At 40.4% G+C, this 18122-nt stretch overlaps 1 protein-coding gene across 1 annotated transcript in view; it reads left to right on the top strand.

Annotated features, from left to right (window-relative positions):
* The window catches only part of slc16a10 (solute carrier family 16 member 10), a 29318-nt gene that overhangs the window by 10849 nt on the left and 347 nt on the right, over positions 1–18122 (top strand). Inside the window, exons 2-5 of the mRNA XM_061091338.1 lie at positions 8930–9074; positions 10252–10681; positions 16085–16228; positions 16709–16937. Coding sequence (XP_060947321.1) covers positions 8930–9074; positions 10252–10681; positions 16085–16228; positions 16709–16937 — 948 coding nt within the window. The remainder of the gene's footprint in view (positions 1–8929; positions 9075–10251; positions 10682–16084; positions 16229–16708; positions 16938–18122) is intronic.

Below are 18122 nucleotides of genomic sequence, written 5' to 3'. Positions count from 1 at the left end.
CTCTTCCTGTGGTGTGAGGCCAGAGAACGGATGTGGGACACAAGGGACACAACTTCGGATGCAAGCACATGGCATTCTGCAAATGGCTTCCAGCTGCTCAAAGCAGGAGATGGAGTAGTGATTGTGATGCTTCCTTGTGCATTCAGGGCCAAGAAGACCTATCTGATTTTTACTCTCTCAGTCTTTCCATATAATTCCAATAAAACCTTTGTTTGTGCCGTTATGAAGCATGGGACATTTCTTTAATTTGTTTCATGTCTTTTTTCTAAAATCCAGCTGAATATTTTTGTAGTGTACCTCCTCCTGTTGAGCCAGTCCAGTCTGAATAGGGATTAATTATGAGCTGTAGTAAAGTATTAACCTGGGCTTCTTTGATTAAGGCTTGAAAGGATCAGTGTAACACCAAGGTGCATGCAGCCACGCACCACATGGCTTTTTTCTAATAATGTAATCCTGTTATCTAAAAAAACAAAACACATCCCCTGCTTTTAATATTGTCCTCCCACTGTAGCTGTCAGTAGTAATGAGAGAGCTGTTGTCCTAACAACACATGCATCATCTTGACATTTAATTCAACATCAACTTCAGTGCTTCTTTGTCTTGAAGTCTGACCCAGGCAAGATTATGCATATTCAAAGAACTTCATCTATGGTTTATCATGGCAATGGATATACATTTTAGAGCAGACAGGAGTCAGCTGTGGAGATGTTCCAGTGGTTATTTTGTTAATACTCCCTCAGTAGGGGTAATTTGTAATGAGTTTCAGCTATGTGCCGAACATGTTTAGCGTGTCATAGGCCACAGCTTGTAAACCCATTAACCCTACCACTGGCTCTGCTTTGGTTTTTTTAGAGGGAGAGTGCGTTGCCAATTTTTTTTCTATTGAGACAAATGGTAAGAAACAAAGCTGTGGCAGGATGCAATTCAAGGCCCTACTGGGAAACACAAAGCTCTCTACACACAATGCTACACTTTTCTTTGCCTTTTTAAAAAACGTTCTTGTTTTTTTCTTTCTTTGTCCTCTATGCTCAGACTTAACCCAAGGAAACTTTACTCTGCCCTGTGTGAGCCAAAAGTGAGTTTGAGTACAGTGTGATTCACTTTCTGACCCATATATTGAGTGGAAGATCTACTGCAGCAGCAACTTCAGAAATAATTGAGCTGCGCCATCTGTAATGTCTGTCAGTGCAGATCCAGTGAGTGCTGTGTACTGTGTGTTCCCATCCAGCATGAAAGGCCAGAGGTGTTAGTTTCCCTGCAGGTAACACTGGAAGAAAGAATGTGAGGTGAGTTGTAGCACATCACTTCAAATAAAGCTACAACTTTTTGACATCGAAAGAAGTTGAACTAAAGCAAAGCTCAGGAGAATTATTTTCCACCACAGGAAATTATGTATTTCTAGCAGGAGCAACAGCAGTTTATCTAAATTAAACGAAACAATTTCCCACTTAAAATTTGCTGCATTAGAAAGACAAAAGTGTTGTCAAATCTTGACAAAAGATGAAAATGGTAATTTCATCAGTTTACAAAGTGCACAGGTGTGTGTGTTTGTGTGTGTATCTTTAGTCCACAGCATCTTTAGTCCACAGGTTCCTAGAATGTGCTACAGGAAGATACTGTTTATTTGGCCAAGCCAGGAAAATGGGCTGTCCCTCAACTGTTATATGAACCAAAGTATGCTTGTCCGTTAGTTGTTTCCATTACTTTAGTAAATAGATAAGTCCAGCCAGCTGCTTTAATGCACTCCTGAATTTATTCACAAATCGTCAGGGATCCATTAGGGCCACTCTGTGCTTTACACATCTGGTTTTATTCGATGTTCTTGTCCATTGTTTACCAGTGGTTAATTTACCCCTGTTGGTATTTGCATACATGGAAAGCTCAACTAATTTGAAGGAATATGAATAATGATTTGATTAAGTATTTAAGTATGAATTATATACTTAAATATTAAAAGGAAAATATCCCCTGTGACCGTTGTACTATTGTAGGTTATATCTTCAGATTATTTTGACCCATGCATTAATGATAAAGGTGATTGTCGTAGGTGGATTTTTTTTTTCTATCTAACTGCAAATGGTTATTTTCAAAATTGATTAATCGGCAGATTATTTTCTCCACGAATCTTTTGATTGTGTTATTTGTACAAATTGTGAAAATGGTGAGAAATTCCATCACACGTTCTGTGCATGATAATCATAGTTGCCATTTTATTGTAGGTGTGTGACAGCAGCCACACTCATCCTGTCTGTACCTGTGTCTGGGTGTCAGGACAGAACGAACAACAAAGACATTGCCAGGATTTGTGATGTGGAAAGTTATTTGGATGGTGCGTTTACTGTGGTGCTTTGAGTGGTCATCAAAACTAGAAAAGTGATATATAATTTATATTTAATTCTGTGTGCGTGCGTGTGCGTGTGGGTCTGTGTGTGTTGCATTGACACCAGATGAGACTGACAGGCCGTCAAGGAGAAAAAAACATATGCACACGTTTTCAAAACCAGTAAAAAACAAGAGACAATAGTTATCAGTTTTTACCACATGGTAAACTGTTAAACCATGACCACTGTAACCCTAGTTGGAACGCATACTCCATGTGATGTGATAAAGTGTGTGTGTGTCAAAAAGATAAATGTTCGAAATGATTCACTGAGGCAAACTGAGAAACTAGAGAAATGCTAAAATTAAAGGGTTGAAATTATTAGCCAGAATAAATTACAAAATATTTTGAATAAATCGATAAAAGTCTTGGGTAAACTGCTGACAAGTCACTATGGTTAGGTGTTATCAATCAATCAATCAATCAAATTTTATTTGTATAGCCCATATTCATTATCCACCATCAAATTCGGATGCCACTATAGTCCACAGAAACTGGATCCACCATTATGATCTCAGATACGTGATCCACAGATCGTAATCCACGATGTGGCCACAGCTGCGGCCCTGGATCTGCGGATGATAAGGCAAAGGGACTCCAGGGAAGGGGTCAAGTCAGAAACATGTATTGATGAGGTATGAATTACTTTGATGTGATAAAGATTTGAGAAGTGGAAGGAGAAGCTGGAAAGAGAAGCTCCGTGTGTCATGTGTCATAAATTCTCTGTGCACCTTAGCGCCATCAGGTGTTTTTGCCTTTTATTCAATGATACAGGCCGAAATTGAGGGTACACTGAGGCTCAATGTAAAATTGGCTAGCTACTGGTTTGTATGGCAGTACTATGAAAGCCATGTGGCCCACTCAGTAGATTAGACCAATACCTCTATGCCTTTTTAAACTAAACGCTTCCTATTTTAGAACATAGGACATGCATACCGCCAGATGTTATCCACCTTCTAGAGCTATAGCAGCATATCTGAGAGCAGGTCTAAGACAAGCCTGGACCAGCTCTAACTATAAGAAGCCTAATCTTAAACGTACAGATGGTGTCTGCTTCCCGAATTGAAAGTGAGAGATTATTCCACAGGAGAGGGGCTTGATGGCTGAAAGCTCTAGGGATGACAAGTAAACCTGAATTCTGGGAGCGGAGTGCTCTAGTGGGTTGATAAGGTACTAACAGCTCTTTAAGATAAAATGGCGCCATAATATTAAGGGCCTTGAACGTGAGGAGGATCATTTTAAATTCTATTTTTGATTTAACCAGAAGCCAGTGTAGCGATGCTAATACTGGAGAAATGTGAAATGTGGAGAAATTATTTTATGCCAACTGATCGTTATAAAAACCTGCTGAATTCATATTTATGTTAATATTAAACAGAAATCCCTTCTTCTGCAACAATGAAGTTAAAACACCAAGTTGCGTCATAATCTACAGGAAGAACTCTTCTCCTGTCTGCAAGAGTTTCTGTGTGTCTGCTTGTCTCTGTTGCTCTTCACACAATCACATTTCTTTAGTTATTAATCAAAGGCATCTGATCATAAATTTGGATCATTCAGGTAACTTTATGTCCTGGCTGTGTGTGTCACGTTACATCTCCAATGTTGGCCTTTTTCTTCAATGTTACATACGGGTCTCATAAACTCTAGAGCGCATCAAACAAACACAGTTTAAAGTTCAAGTACGGTAGGTCAGCAGAGGAGGGAGGACAGGATAATACGGCACGACACAATGTACCTGCTCCGCCGCTGCAAAATTAGCACATCGGAAACCTGATAGTACTAGAAAGCACGCATTGGGAAAGTAGTAACCAAACTAACCGACATGAACAAGTTTAGTCAGTTAGAGGTTATAAATGTCAGTTTCTATACATTATTAGGTCAACCTCCCAGCCCTAACTGTAACAATATCCATTTTATGCAATTATTATGGTAAAATAATAGTTTGTAATCATTTGTAATATATTCGAAAAACCTATTTGGAATATGATGGGAGCCATATTTGGTGTGTTGGAGGGTTATTGGGTGCACCAGACAGAAAAGGTGAGGAGCCATTATTCTAGGCAGCACAAGAGGGTCAAACAGCAAGCTGCTGATATGACTGGACAACAAGGATTTGCATTCTACATCTGTCCAAGAACTGTCACTATAGTATCATTTCAGTTGCTTTTGAATACATCCTTTCAGGTTTTTAAGAGGCAGTGTTTTATACAGTGTTCACTGCGGTAAGTTGACTCATTGTGGGGTGATCGAGTTCAGAGCAGAGGGGTTTTCCAGCAGAGCAGACAGACATCTTAGGGCAACTCTGCCTCATCTGTCAGTGTCCCGCGGCTACCAATGGATGGTCACTGGGACAGAGAAAATCCTGAAATTACATTTTTCAATGTGGAATTCCTTTGTCTGAAGCATAAATGCTTTTTAAATCAAGAAAGCCAGCAGATGAAACCATAACAACAATTTCCTGTTGTCTTCGAGGGATTCTCTTGCTTTCTTGTCCACTGCCATTTATTACATTATGTTGCTTAAAGGGAGCTATTATCCCCACAAATATTTGACCAGGCAGAGCAGATCCCATTGAATTTGGGGCGGTCTTCCGACCACAGTGTCTGGAAGAAATCTTATGAAGTTTTGGCACTGTGCTGGCTTACACCGGTATTTAGCAAGAGGATGGAAACTATATGTAGCTCACACTTTAGTGTTTTTACATGTGAAAGTATAAAAATGTGTAGCCTTTTACAAAGGGATATTGCTGCTCATCAGAATATGTTAAATTCAATTCCCTCCAGCATCAACAATCCCATGAGTTTGTTTTAACTAACCATCCAAACTTCACCATGCGTGTAAAGAATACAACTTATATCAATTACAGACGAGTGGTTAAGAGGAAGGAAAAGTTCCAAAGAGTCTTTACAAAAATGCCTGATTGTGGGTGGGCAATGGCAGGAGATAGAGCAGATCGTAAACTAACCGGAAGGTTGGCGGTTCAATCCCTTTCCCCCGATTCCCTTGGGCAAGATACTGAACCCCAAATTGCCCCTGACAACTGTGACGACAGTCTATGAGTGACGATGAAAGAAAAAGTACAAAGATGCACTGTATGAATTTTTGCGTGAATGGGTGGATAGCAAAACTGTAAAAACACTTTAAGTGGTCATCAAGACTAGAAAAGCTCTATATAATTACTGATCATTTCAATATCTCAGACTTTTTCTATTCTCTGGTGTGACAAAGTTGTGCAAAATCTCTGTCTATATGTTACTTGAAACAAACTGGAATTCCCTGTAGATTTATTTTTGGCCACACCAAAGGCATAGCTCAACAGATGGCAATGTCAGTCAGTTGGTTGGTTCCCTGTTTTGGTCCAAACTGGAATTCTTATAAAATATAAGATAGGTTGACATTAAACCTTGTCACCAGAGGTTGAATCGTATTCTATTTGGTGATCCCCTGACATTTTCCTTCGTGTAACAATGAGTTTGGAGTTTTTGGTTTGGAGTGAAATGTCTCAAAATGTAAGAGATGATTTGCCGCGTTATTTGGTACAGATATACCTGAAGGATGAATCCTACTGCCTTTAGAGAAGAAATTACTTGACTTACTGATTCATCTATTAAAGATGTTAATGCTTCCCTCAGAATGTAGTTAAATAACATTGGCAGTCCCTATTGATTTTTAATGTATCACCATCATCAGGTCAGTTTAAATGTGTCCCGTTTATAACCAATTGCTTACAAAACTAATAAACATTAATCTTATCAACTTTTATTCATTTAGCAGTTTGATTTTATTCACTGTGAATAGATGTACTTGACTGGCTAGACTGTACAATTGTGATTAATCTTATCAGGATAGCAGGGTGTTTTTGTTCTAAGCTGCTTCACTGCTTCTCTTGGGGAAACCTGAGAGTGTGTAATACTGACAGCATGACGTGAGATATGGACTTAGAGGGAATAAAGACATTTGTAAAACCAGGAGTACCTCTGAAACCTGACACAGTGCCCTCTCATGTAAAAAACAGACAACTAAAACACTGAAACTCCAGCTGCTCTACCTTTTCCCAATATTTTCCCCTGACCCGGCCTCAGAATTGAGAAAAACACTTCAGTCTATATATCTTGCGCCACATGTGCAGACTTTTCCTCACCCGTCTAGTCATTGTTATCCTCTCTATACTATTATCTAGTATCAGACAGTGATATTATTGGAGACTTTAAAGGGCCCCAGGCCGGCAGGGGTTCCCAGCAACACATGTCACTCACTCCTAGCTTCTCTATCCTCTTTATGGTCAAAGGGTGCTCCATTAGGGGTTGTACAATTTGTGTGCTTTGTCAGCATTGTTAAAAGGTTTTCTCTTCTCCATATTCATGTGTTTCTTTATTTTCCTTTGTAGGAATAAAAGCCAAAAACAATGTGCCTGGCACTGACAGAGTAAATAATGTTGTTTCCAGCTAGCATATGTAAGCACATTATGCTGTCCCTTTGTCTTAAGCAATATAAAAAAAACTTGGATACGGCCTCAGAAATAGACATCTGCTTATATTTCCAATGATAATAACAACAACAACAACAACCATCATCATCATCCTCATCATTAAACAATTACATAAAATTAAAATCCTGGCAGAGATTAGAGATGGTGTGTAACTAACACCTAGACCAAAATATATGATCAAAGCTAAGCAGCAAGTGTGTCATCCTCATGTTTTCATCACATTCATGTGCAACATATAAGTAGTAAACCACTCATCAAAGTAACTGACAAGTTGCATGCATAAACTTTTGGCATGTTGACAACCACGTTCTGGTGCAAAATGTCTTAGTTATGTGATACAAATACAGCAGATACAGGATTATTATATCTCAGACAAGACTTTTAAAACAATGGGAGCTCTTGTACCTGTACTTGGATGTACACCAGTAGACAACAATCATTTTTAATGGGACATACTATTTGATGTAATTTCTAAGGGTGAGAGAAAACAGAAAAGTCTACTATTTACCAAAAATTGGCTTATCAAATATCAATCAATCAATATATGTGTCTTGTACTTTAGAAAATATGCTTACTTGATAAAACAGTCTCTGAAGGTTGTCCAAAGCAAAGTAACCTGCAGAACTATTGGTTAGTGTAGAGCCACATGAGGATTTCTGTTTCTTTAGCATAAACTTTAAAGAGGTTTTGGGAAGCCTGATGTCAGACCACGGGGCTTTTTAGGGAACAAAATATCAAGATATACTCAGACTTCTATTCACATTTAGTCTTTCTTCATTTGAGTTTTTGTCTGAGAGGATTACATCATGGATAGAGAGGCAGATATTGCTGAATGAATTTACCAAGTCATCATGGTGCTGTTGGTGCACAAGTGAACTAGTTAAAGGCGTAGGAGAAAGCTTCAAAGAATTTCCCCTGAGGTCAAAGGTCAAGGTTGCTTCTGGCCTAAAGAGGACAAACTTCTGGCACAAATGTCCACTTGAACTCGTGAATGAACTGATCAGATTTTGTTGGTCAAAGGTCACACGTCCCTGTGATTAAAGACATGTTTGGACATAACTCAAAACTCATGGTAGATAATATAACATTATAATTTAACATTATAATCCAAATTTGAAGAAGTCAAATGCCCTGACTACAACTGTGTGTTCAACCAGAATCCCCTTTACTGGCATGTGAGCACAAACAAGGAATTTGACTTAGGAGTCCCGCCTTCCCAGGTAGCGACCAGAACAGGCTCAGGGGGGCTTCTTTTCCTCTGGTAGCCCAGCACAAGCTCTTTGGTTTTGCTGATATTGAGCTTCGGGTGATTGTCATTGCACCTCATGACAATGTTCTCCATAGGTCCTCTGTACTCCTCCTCTGCAAGGTTTCTCCCTTATCCCCCTCAATCACATGTCAAACTATTAGCTGAGTTCTCTCCAGCTGACTAGTTTAGGTAGACAGTGTCAGCCAGTAGAGGGTGACATTAGCAGGATTTCTTTATAGTAGTATATACAATATTTATTTTGCGATTATCTTTAAGTATAAGTGGGAGAATAATTGAGGTGTTTCATCATCATGTATCCAAGAGGTAAAATATATCTGCATGCTATCTTTGTGTTGTTGTTGTGGTGATATTTTAGGCCCAAGTGTTTTTCTGACCACTCCTACATGTCCTCTCAACTCTGTATTTTTCTGCTGTTGCAGGTCTTAGTCATTGCCGGTTTGGAAAGCCAAGTGGCAGCTCTATAAATGTTTTCTTCAAGGCTACACAGAAAAATGGATCCAGATACAAACAATGTCGATTATAATTAATGCCCAAGAAAGTTTCCTGAGTAAACAGGCTGTACAGTGTATATGTTTGTGTGAGTGAATGTGTGCATGGATACAAGAGTGCCAGTGATATATTATTTCCTCATCCGGCTTTGTTTTGTTGTCATTAACCCTCTTACCGCAGAGAGTTGTTTTGTGTCTTAAGCAGGGTTCCGTTTTGAATGTGAATGATAATCTTACAGCTTGTTATGTCAGATTTCCTCATTCATTCACCCTGTTTTGCTCTCACTCTGTTTCTCCTGCAGCATGGGTGGGCTCACTCTCCATGGGGATGATCTTCTTCTGCTCTCCCATCGTCAGCGTCTTCACCGACATTTTTGGCTGCAGGATAACTGCAGTGAGCGGAGCTGCGGTCGGCCTGGTTGGCCTCCTGGCCAGCTCCTTTGTCACGTAAGAAAATAAATAAATAAATTTGTAAATTCAAGCAAGATCATACTATAACTACATAAACTATGACATCAGTCAGCCAGTAGATTTAGTTAACTCTTCATAGTTAATACTGTCAAATCAAGAGATTGACTTATTTTAATATCGGTTTGGATACGTGATTCCTAAATGAGGAGTTTACCTATAACACATATCTTTAACACCATTCTCACTTAGAAGCAATTTTTGCAATCGTTATAAACATGGCTTACAATTCATTATAACAAAATAGAGACTGACATTTTTAGGATTAGGTTCATGTTCATGTGATCGTGATCAGATGTGCTTGAAACCCTGTACATATAATGAGAAACATAATCAAGTTCCTGTAGTGAGCTACAAAACATTAACTGTAACATTAAGATAACAATCTGCGTCAACGTCTCAGGCAGCTTTAAAACCCAGAAATCAACAACGATGGTTGTTCATTTCTACATTGTAAATGTTGAATTATAGTTGTGGAACTCTAAAAAAAGACTGTATATCTGCTTACAGCTACATTAGAGAGGAATTTATTCATTCTATATTTGGGAAACGATCAGGCTTCCAAAATGGTTTTCAACATTACTCTGCTGCTGAGAGGCTCTGTGCATAGCACTCTGTTGTTTAAAAATCTTTCAAGGAAATGTTATCATTTCCTTGAAACCCATACCTTTCTACACGTGAGGAAGCACTAACACTTACATACAAAAATATCTGATCCAAGCAAAGCAGCCAGTCTGTCTCCGCCACGTTTCATCACATTCATGTGCAACATATAAGTAGTAAACCGCTCATAAAGTAACTGACAAGTTTCATTCATAAACTTCTGGCATGTTGACAACCACGTTATGGTGCAAAATGTCTTAGTTATGTGATACAAATACAGCAGATACAGGATTATTATATCTCAGACAAGACTTTTAAAACAATGGGAGCTCTTGTACCTGTACTTGGATGTACACCAGTAGACGACAATCATTTTTAACTTGACATACTATTTGATGTTATGTCTAAGGTTGAGAGAAAACACAAAAGTCAACCACTTGTCAAGATAAACCAAAAATTGGCTTAACAAATGTCAATTTGGTCTGGCAAAATATTAATGTCAGCAATGAGTTGAAAAGCTGTACATTGATGTATGCTGTTTTGTCCCTCACAGGTCCCTGGGTCCCATGTACTTCACCTATGGCATAGTTTTCGCCTGCGGGTGTTCTTTTGCCTACCAGCCCAGCCTGGTCATCCTGGGCCACTATTTCAAGAAGCGATTGGGCCTGGTAAATGGAATCGTTACTGCTGGCAGCAGCGTCTTCACCATTACTTTACCGTTTGCGCTGTCGGGCCTGCTGGAGAGAGTGGGCCTTCAGAACACCATGCGTGTTCTCTGCATCCTTATGTTTGTGCTGATGCTGGCTGGCCTCACCTACAGGCCCCTCCTGCCTGTCACATCCACTAACACACAGACTGGCAGAAAGTTCCCCCCCATGAGCAAGGTCTTCAACCTCAACATCTGGAAATCTTTGGGATATCGCATTTGGGCCTTCGGTATCCCCGCCGCCCTCTATGGCTACTTTGTGCCCTACGTTCACCTGGCAAGTTTTTTTGTTTTCTGCTAGTTTCTCCTCTCTGTTAAAGTCATCACATTTTGTATAGCCCCTTTACACATAGTGCATGTTCATATATTGTTTACTGGGTATCATCACCTCACTCTCTTGGCCAAATGTCAGTGTAATGACAAATAACAGCACATAAATGCCAACTGAGGGGTTCCATGTTGGGATTTCCCAGTGTCCTACTCCCATGTTTAGGATGTGTTCATTGGCAGTGCCAGAGGTCAACTAACAAGCTTCAACAACACAGATATCAAAACACATACTAGCAAGGTGAGTCTTGTCAATTTGAAAGGTGAGAGGAAGGGAAGTTGAAACCCCAGCTGGAGTCTTCCAGGCATAGAGATGGTTTGGAATGTTACCACCTGGGTGAGGATTTTTCACTGGATGGCTTATTATTATGAAAGTGAACTTAGGAACTTACTGTATACACTGATTATAAGGTTGTCTTTGCCCGTGATGAAGTAACTCAATGGTACTTTAAGAACTTTCAAATCTTTTATGATATGAATAATACCACATTAGACATTTGTTTGCAATTGAATGTATTTTTAACTTTGATTGAGGAATCTTTTTTTAACAGCCAATTCTAACCTAACAACTCACAAATATTGTGTTTTTTTGGCTTTTGACATTTATAAGACATCTGCCAAAAGCAGAAACTCTTATGTCCATTCTAAATGTTTGCATCTCACAAACTGTTCACATTGGTAGCTTCTCACACAGAAGGATTATGTCTAAACATAACATAGTGGGATACTACCTGTGCGGTCTTGGAGAAAGTAGTCCAATATCACAGGAAGACGGAATCTGCAGCTCTCATTTCAGTCAAGACTTAATTCTGTAAACAGGTGTCGCTTTTCCTGAAGTAGCCTGTATTTTGGTTAAAAACTGTGAAACTGGAAAACATTTTTCTTGAGAGGGCTGCAGAGGAGAGCATGGATGTGATGGGATCATGAGGTGTCTGTTATTGGAGGGAGATCAGCCTGTCCCAGGGATCCCAGCCTGTTTTCTCAACACTTCTCTCCCCAGTCTGCCACTTCGACCTGGTCACTACAGGGGGCAAAGCCTCTGTGCCAGAGCTGGCCAGCAGCCTCTTTCCCCTAGACACCCCCAACCCCCCTTTCTGCTCTTAAGGCCAGGCCCCAATCCCTGTGACAATGCATGGGAAGAAAGAGGAGGAAAAAACATGGGTCAAACAGCACATTGTTCAACCGCTCAGGAAGGGAGTCCTATCAGGCCCTCGAAAGCTCCATACTTGTCTTTCCCCTTGTCAGGACAAGCAGTCCCTTATGGGGACTAGAGCCCCGTCCTAATGAGACAAAACTTAATTTCTGAGATCCCAGTTAAGGTCATTGGTCAGGTGTGGTTAGGGTTATGATTAGGCATGGATTGGTCATGATTAAGGTTAGGTATGAGGTTTTGAGTGAAAGTCAAACCAAACCAAAGTCGTGTGTGTGTGTTTGTGTGTTTGTGTGTGTGTGTGTGTGTGTGTGCGCGCATTCCTGAACAAAATGCTTACTGCAGCCTTTCAGAGGAGCATGGCCCCTCTTTGTTTGTGTGTTTCTTGTTCATCATAAAGCTGTACATATCTGAAGACTATAAAAGAGTAAAGTCCAAGTTGCAACGCACACACTTTTCTCGGGTCCCTGCTGATTTGAGATAAAAGGACTGATTGCGCTGTGAAATGGTTGATGAAAGGTGTGGCACTGCTGAGGGCAGAGTACTAACATAAATAGACTCTCTGCTGCATACTTACTCTGCAAAAACAATGGACATACTGAAGAACAGCATGAGAAAGTTTTAACTTATCAGCCACTCAGATAAAACAGGTCCCCTTCTGAATCAGTGTGTCTAATTCATGAAGTATTCACATTAGTAGAACACAAAGGTACTTTTCTTTACAAAGCTGCCTTTGTTGGCAGAGGAAGCTTGATTCACTGTGTTTAATGAGGAGCACTACAGGGCATGTTTAATGACCACTTAAACACTAAGAACGGCTACATGAGAATGAAACTTGTGCACTGTTAATATTATTTATCACTGCTGTATAAGTCAAGTCTGGTGATATTTTATATTTTTCTGGTTTGGACGGAACGATATTTTGACATAGTTAACAAATAATTATGAGATACTGACTGCAGGGTCTGTCTGCGGGAGTGTGCGTTTCTGTGTGTGTGTGTGTGTGTGTGTGTGTTTGTGTGCTCGTCTCTGTCCCTCTGATAATCATATTGTTTAGTTATTAATCGATGATGTCGGATCATGACTCCGGATCGTTACGTCACTTTAACCCTGATGTCCTGACTGTGCGTGGCGCGTAACGTCTCGTGTTGTGTGGAGCGGGGGACTGCGTGCACACGGTGTTTAAACCTGTATCTCATCAACTCAAACAAACACAAACTAAACGTCAGTCCTGTACGTGTCCTAATAACTTGTGATCAGCGCTGGTGTTTATTGTTAAAGTGAAAGTGAGCGCAGGTCAGAGGGAAGTGAGGCGGAAACAGACTCCGACACACACAGGACGACCGGACCTTTAATGAGCGTCTGTTCTGATCCTGGAGCAGCGCTGGTTATAATTATTCAGCAGCAGCACATCGCTAAGACAATGAACGGAGCAGAAAACATGAATCGATTATGTTATGTCTCTGCTTCGATGCATAGTCGCTCAATTCCGTGAGACAGGCGGCTGTCCCCGCAGCCGCTTAACCACGGCTTCCTTGCTCTGTTGCGCCCCGCCCACAGTCAGTATCTCATAATTATGAGATACTATCTCAAACTAATGAGATACTAAGTCATAACTATGAGATGCTTAGTCATAATATGCATACATCTCTCATCTTGAGACTATGACCGTAGTAAAAAAAAATGACAATGTCCCAATCTGTGTGAAGGATAAACTGTTCTATGGCACAATCCCCGCATGCTGTATCACATGAGAGTGAGCTTGGGTTCCTGAAAACATGATGACAGACATGTGCACCCTCAAAAAGCAAACAACCAAATGACATCCTGTTCTAGTCTCAGGTGCACTCTAATGCCGGTCTGACAACTAATCATGTGCTATCAGTCAATTCAACTATAATACTGTTATAAGTATTTGCAGACTTTTTGAATCAATGTCTTTGCCTGGTGTTTTATCTGTGTTGTCAGTGTATTGTAATGTTGGTGTAAGATAGGGTGCTGTAGCGTCTGGATACTGGAGACAGACTGGTAGTCAGGCTTGATCAGCTGGTGTCTTAATGCCAAAACTTTATGATGAACATCAGATTGGAGCTTGGGGGTAGCAAGCACTGCTCGATCTATATGATTTGATTTCATTAAATATGAGGAGGAGCAAAGGTGCACTTGGTTTGTCCTTCATTTATTTCTAACAACTCAACGCGTGACACAGCACCATCCTGCAAACTCGCAGGAAGCCTCGAATACATAACAGACATAACTGATGCAGTGTGTGAATGTTCCTGGGAGTTCAGTAAGGGATTTCTTCTTGTGTCTGCATGGAAACCAAGTAGCATTTACTCAGTTGCTCACTTTTACACAGAGGCCATGTTAAATAGATTACCACCTCATGTCTGCACAGTGATTAGCAGTGTTATGTCACAGCAGAGGAACAATGTGTCTTATCCAGGCTTGACCAGACGGATCTTATCATGAAGGCAGTAGGTATGTGCTGTTTTGGTTGCAAGCCTTGCTTGGTCATTACTCATGATGATCCATTACTATCACGGTCTGCTGAAGCTCTTACACTATCAACACATGGCACCACAGTGAACTCCTACAGATGAAAAAACATCCAACTGCTTATCAAGAAGAAAAACTAAGATAAAGCAAAGTCATACATTTTACATTTGTACAAAATTTGACAGTGGTGGTGTGAAGAAATAGTAAGGAATGTTTGAGAGTGTGATTAGCACTGACGCCTCTCGGGGTCTGAACCTGCCATGCAGGGTAATATGACATGTGGCTTTCTCTCAGGTTTCTAAATTTGTACCCCTGCGATAGAGATTTTTTTGGGTTGTTTTATCCTTACTCTTGCAGAGGGTTAAGGGCAGAGGATGTGGCACCTTGTAAGGCCCTTTAAGACAAATGTGATATGTGAATATGGGCTATACAAATGAAATACAATCAATTGATTGATTTCAGGATTCACAGATTTATGCCTGTCAATTTCATTCATATAGCACATTTTAACCAACTCGGTTGACCAAAGTGCTTTACAGGTGTAATGGTACAACAAAAGGATAGTAAAACGTAATACATCATAGTGCAAGTTATACATATAAAATACATTATGAATGTAAAATAAATATGAACCTTTTAGACCAAACTTCAGCTTGGGGAAGGCCAGTCATATCTTGGGCCTCTAACCTCTGCAGGGGTCGGCCTCGGTTGAGATCATGTGTATCATCCGTCACTCTGCTGATGCTCATGCTGATGCATGTATGCACATATACAGCGTCATACTGCTTCTTGGATGAGAGAAGCCCCTCTGAGCAGGACACTTCTGAATACACAGCATTGTATTGTGATTTTCAGGGGGTATAGGGGGTGGTGAGGGGGACCACAGAGGCTGGAGACAGATGGGTCCTTGAGCAGGACAGACACTACTTGCCTGGAGGTAGCAGTAGTCCACACAGCTGGCACCTCTTTCCCTGTGGCTCACAAACTCTGAGCCTCACAGATTAGTAACGTGCGGAGGGTAGGACACAGATATAGTAATCTGCTCGGGAAAATAACATCTGGACTGCTTTTCTCACGGTCTGAAGTGGAAACTAGATTAAACACAGAGGACAAATGAAGACCATTGAAAGTCTGATATTAGTGTTGTAACTTGGTACTGTATATAGATGTTAGGTAGATGTTGTTTGGAGCCAAGGTCTGTGCAGTAGGGAATTTAAACACACTATTGGCAGTGCTCATTTCCTCTATCTTTATATAAAGTCATCGATGACAACTGCAGTGTCCTGTGGACAGAGCAGGGGGAGGCACCACTCTGCCCGGAAAACTGTGAACTTCCTGGAATTGCTAAATCAGCCTCAGCTCTGCCAAACCTCAGTTACGATTACACCGAGATAACCTTTCAAAAAGTATGCAGAATACTTAACATACCATTCATGACAAGTGTTCAGCAAATATAAATCACTGTATATAAATATTCTCCTCTTTTCATTTTTATCTAATCACTTCATCACTATATATGTCAAGTTTTTCCCTCAAGTCTCTATTTTAAAAGAGATGAAGATTGAGACTGAAAAGTTAAAGCTTAAATTGTGTCCTATGTGGTTTCGATTGCTCTTTCCTCTTCCACATGTTCCAAATTCATTTGATCCTCTGGATTAGAGCCATGCGACAGCTGTGTTCATCTGTTTCCTTTGTTGTCCACAGATGAAGCACGTTGAGGAACGTTTTGGACAAGATGCCAGTAAAGAGGTTCTGCTCATGTGCATTGGCATCACGTCCGGTGTGGGCCGTCTCATCTTTGGCAGAGTGGCAGACTACGTCAATGGAGTAAACAAAGTGTACCTGCAGGTGAGCGCCTGGCGTCAGCTGTCACAAAGACATGCTTAATACTTATAATAACTGTACTAATGCTAATGTAATGTGTCTCCCTCATACTATCCAGTTTGCATGGTGTGCCATGCTCAATCAGTATGGGTTTCTTAAAGCTAAATTTGCAAATATTCAACAATTAATGCTAATATTCAAAATCTTAATTGATCCATATGATTCTGTTTCTATAAAAAAATGGGCGGTGGGAAGGGATGGCTCTGCATGTGTATTAATGGTGTGTCATAGAAGTGCTGTGTTTGCTAGTGTGAATGGTTGAATGAAAGTGTTGCTGTACGGAGCTGTGAGGAGCAGATAAGCCAATCTCCTTGTAATTACATTCCATTTTCCATGGTCATGAGATGGGAGAAAATAAGTCACGAGGAAAATGTGTCTTGACATTCAAACTTTAAAAAAGATAAATAAGAAATATAAAAGAAACCCTTTGTCACCTCCTCTCAGGTAGCTTCCTTCTTCGTCATTGGTCTCATGTCCATGATGATCCCCCTGTGCCACATCTTTGGTGGGCTGATTGCCGTGTGTCTGCTGATGGGCTTGTTTGACGGCTGCTTCATCTGCATCATGGCTCCGATCGCGTTCGAGCTGGTTGGGGATAAAGACGTGTCTCAGGCCATCGGCTTCCTGCTGGGTCTGATGTCCGTGCCCATGACTGTGGGCCCTCCCATTGCAGGTAATATAAACTGCAGCAATTCTCACCATCAAATCAAATATAGAGATTTGGCAGCTCAAGTCATACATGATTTGAAATCAGTGGCTCAGTATTTCATTGTTATTGTAAGGCTCATTATGAAGATAGCTACACAATGTGTGGTCACAGATTATCTGCTTGTGCACAAACTAAAGTGTTCTCTCTTACTATCACAAAAACCACTATCATAATACCTAGTGTCTTCACGTGAGGTTTCTACGTTTTTTTCCCCCGATGTTAAAAGCTTTTTTTTTCTGTAGTTTTTTCCTGCTTAAGGAGAGAGGACAGAGTTAAGGGCAGAGGATGTCACATCTTGTTAAGCCCCATGAGAAAAACTGTGATTTGCGGACATGGGGTACACGTCCAAGAATCTACGATCCGTTAACCAGAGTCAGCTCACTATACCCAACATCAAATTGCAGATTTTTGGGGACAGAGCTTCCAGCGTGGTGGCTCCAGCCTTGTGGAACAATCTGCCAAAGGAGATTCGCAAAGCAACATCCCTCTGGATATACAAACAAACTACTCAACTGAATGAGAGCCAACATTCACTGTTAAAATACGTTTTACAATAATTATCACAAATAGCTTCAATAATCTAAGAGCAAATTACTGAAACCCTTATGAACCATTAAGTAATAGAGCATTTTTATTAGTGCAGCAAATTTTACATTTTCTATATATAACTTATTAATTTAAAATGGGATGTCTCACAAATAAGATTACACATTTTATTATCCTTGATATGGAACGCAACACATGGCAAGACATGCACAGACATTCTAGAAAAAAAGAAAAACCCAACCCCCCCCCCAAACATATATGCACAGGTCTTCAGCACCATCTAGTGTTCATTTTGGCACCTTGTATTTGTAGTGCGTGCGCTGGAAACAAACATTGTGATTAAGAATTGTCTTTGGTAAGAGTTGTTTGTTTGTGAAAAGGCCTGATCTTGAGACATATGTGACTAAAGCTGCATTGTGCGTGTTCATTAGGCTCTCTAGATATACGTACCAAAATCAGTAACATCAGCTTCATGTGTGGAGTGCAAAGACATCAAATGTGAAAAGGCGGCTGTTTTAGTGTTTCACAAAGAACTTTGTAAACATTGAAACCTCATCCGTGTTTTTCTTACCCCTGTTGGAATCATGACAACATCCCTGCTTT

The sequence above is a fragment of the Limanda limanda genome, chromosome 18 (genome assembly GCF_963576545.1).
Source record: "Limanda limanda chromosome 18, fLimLim1.1, whole genome shotgun sequence".
Lineage (NCBI taxonomy): Eukaryota > Metazoa > Chordata > Actinopteri > Pleuronectiformes > Pleuronectidae > Limanda > Limanda limanda.
Note: the sequence above shows the minus strand (reverse complement) of the source record. Positions and strands in the feature narration are given on the sequence as shown.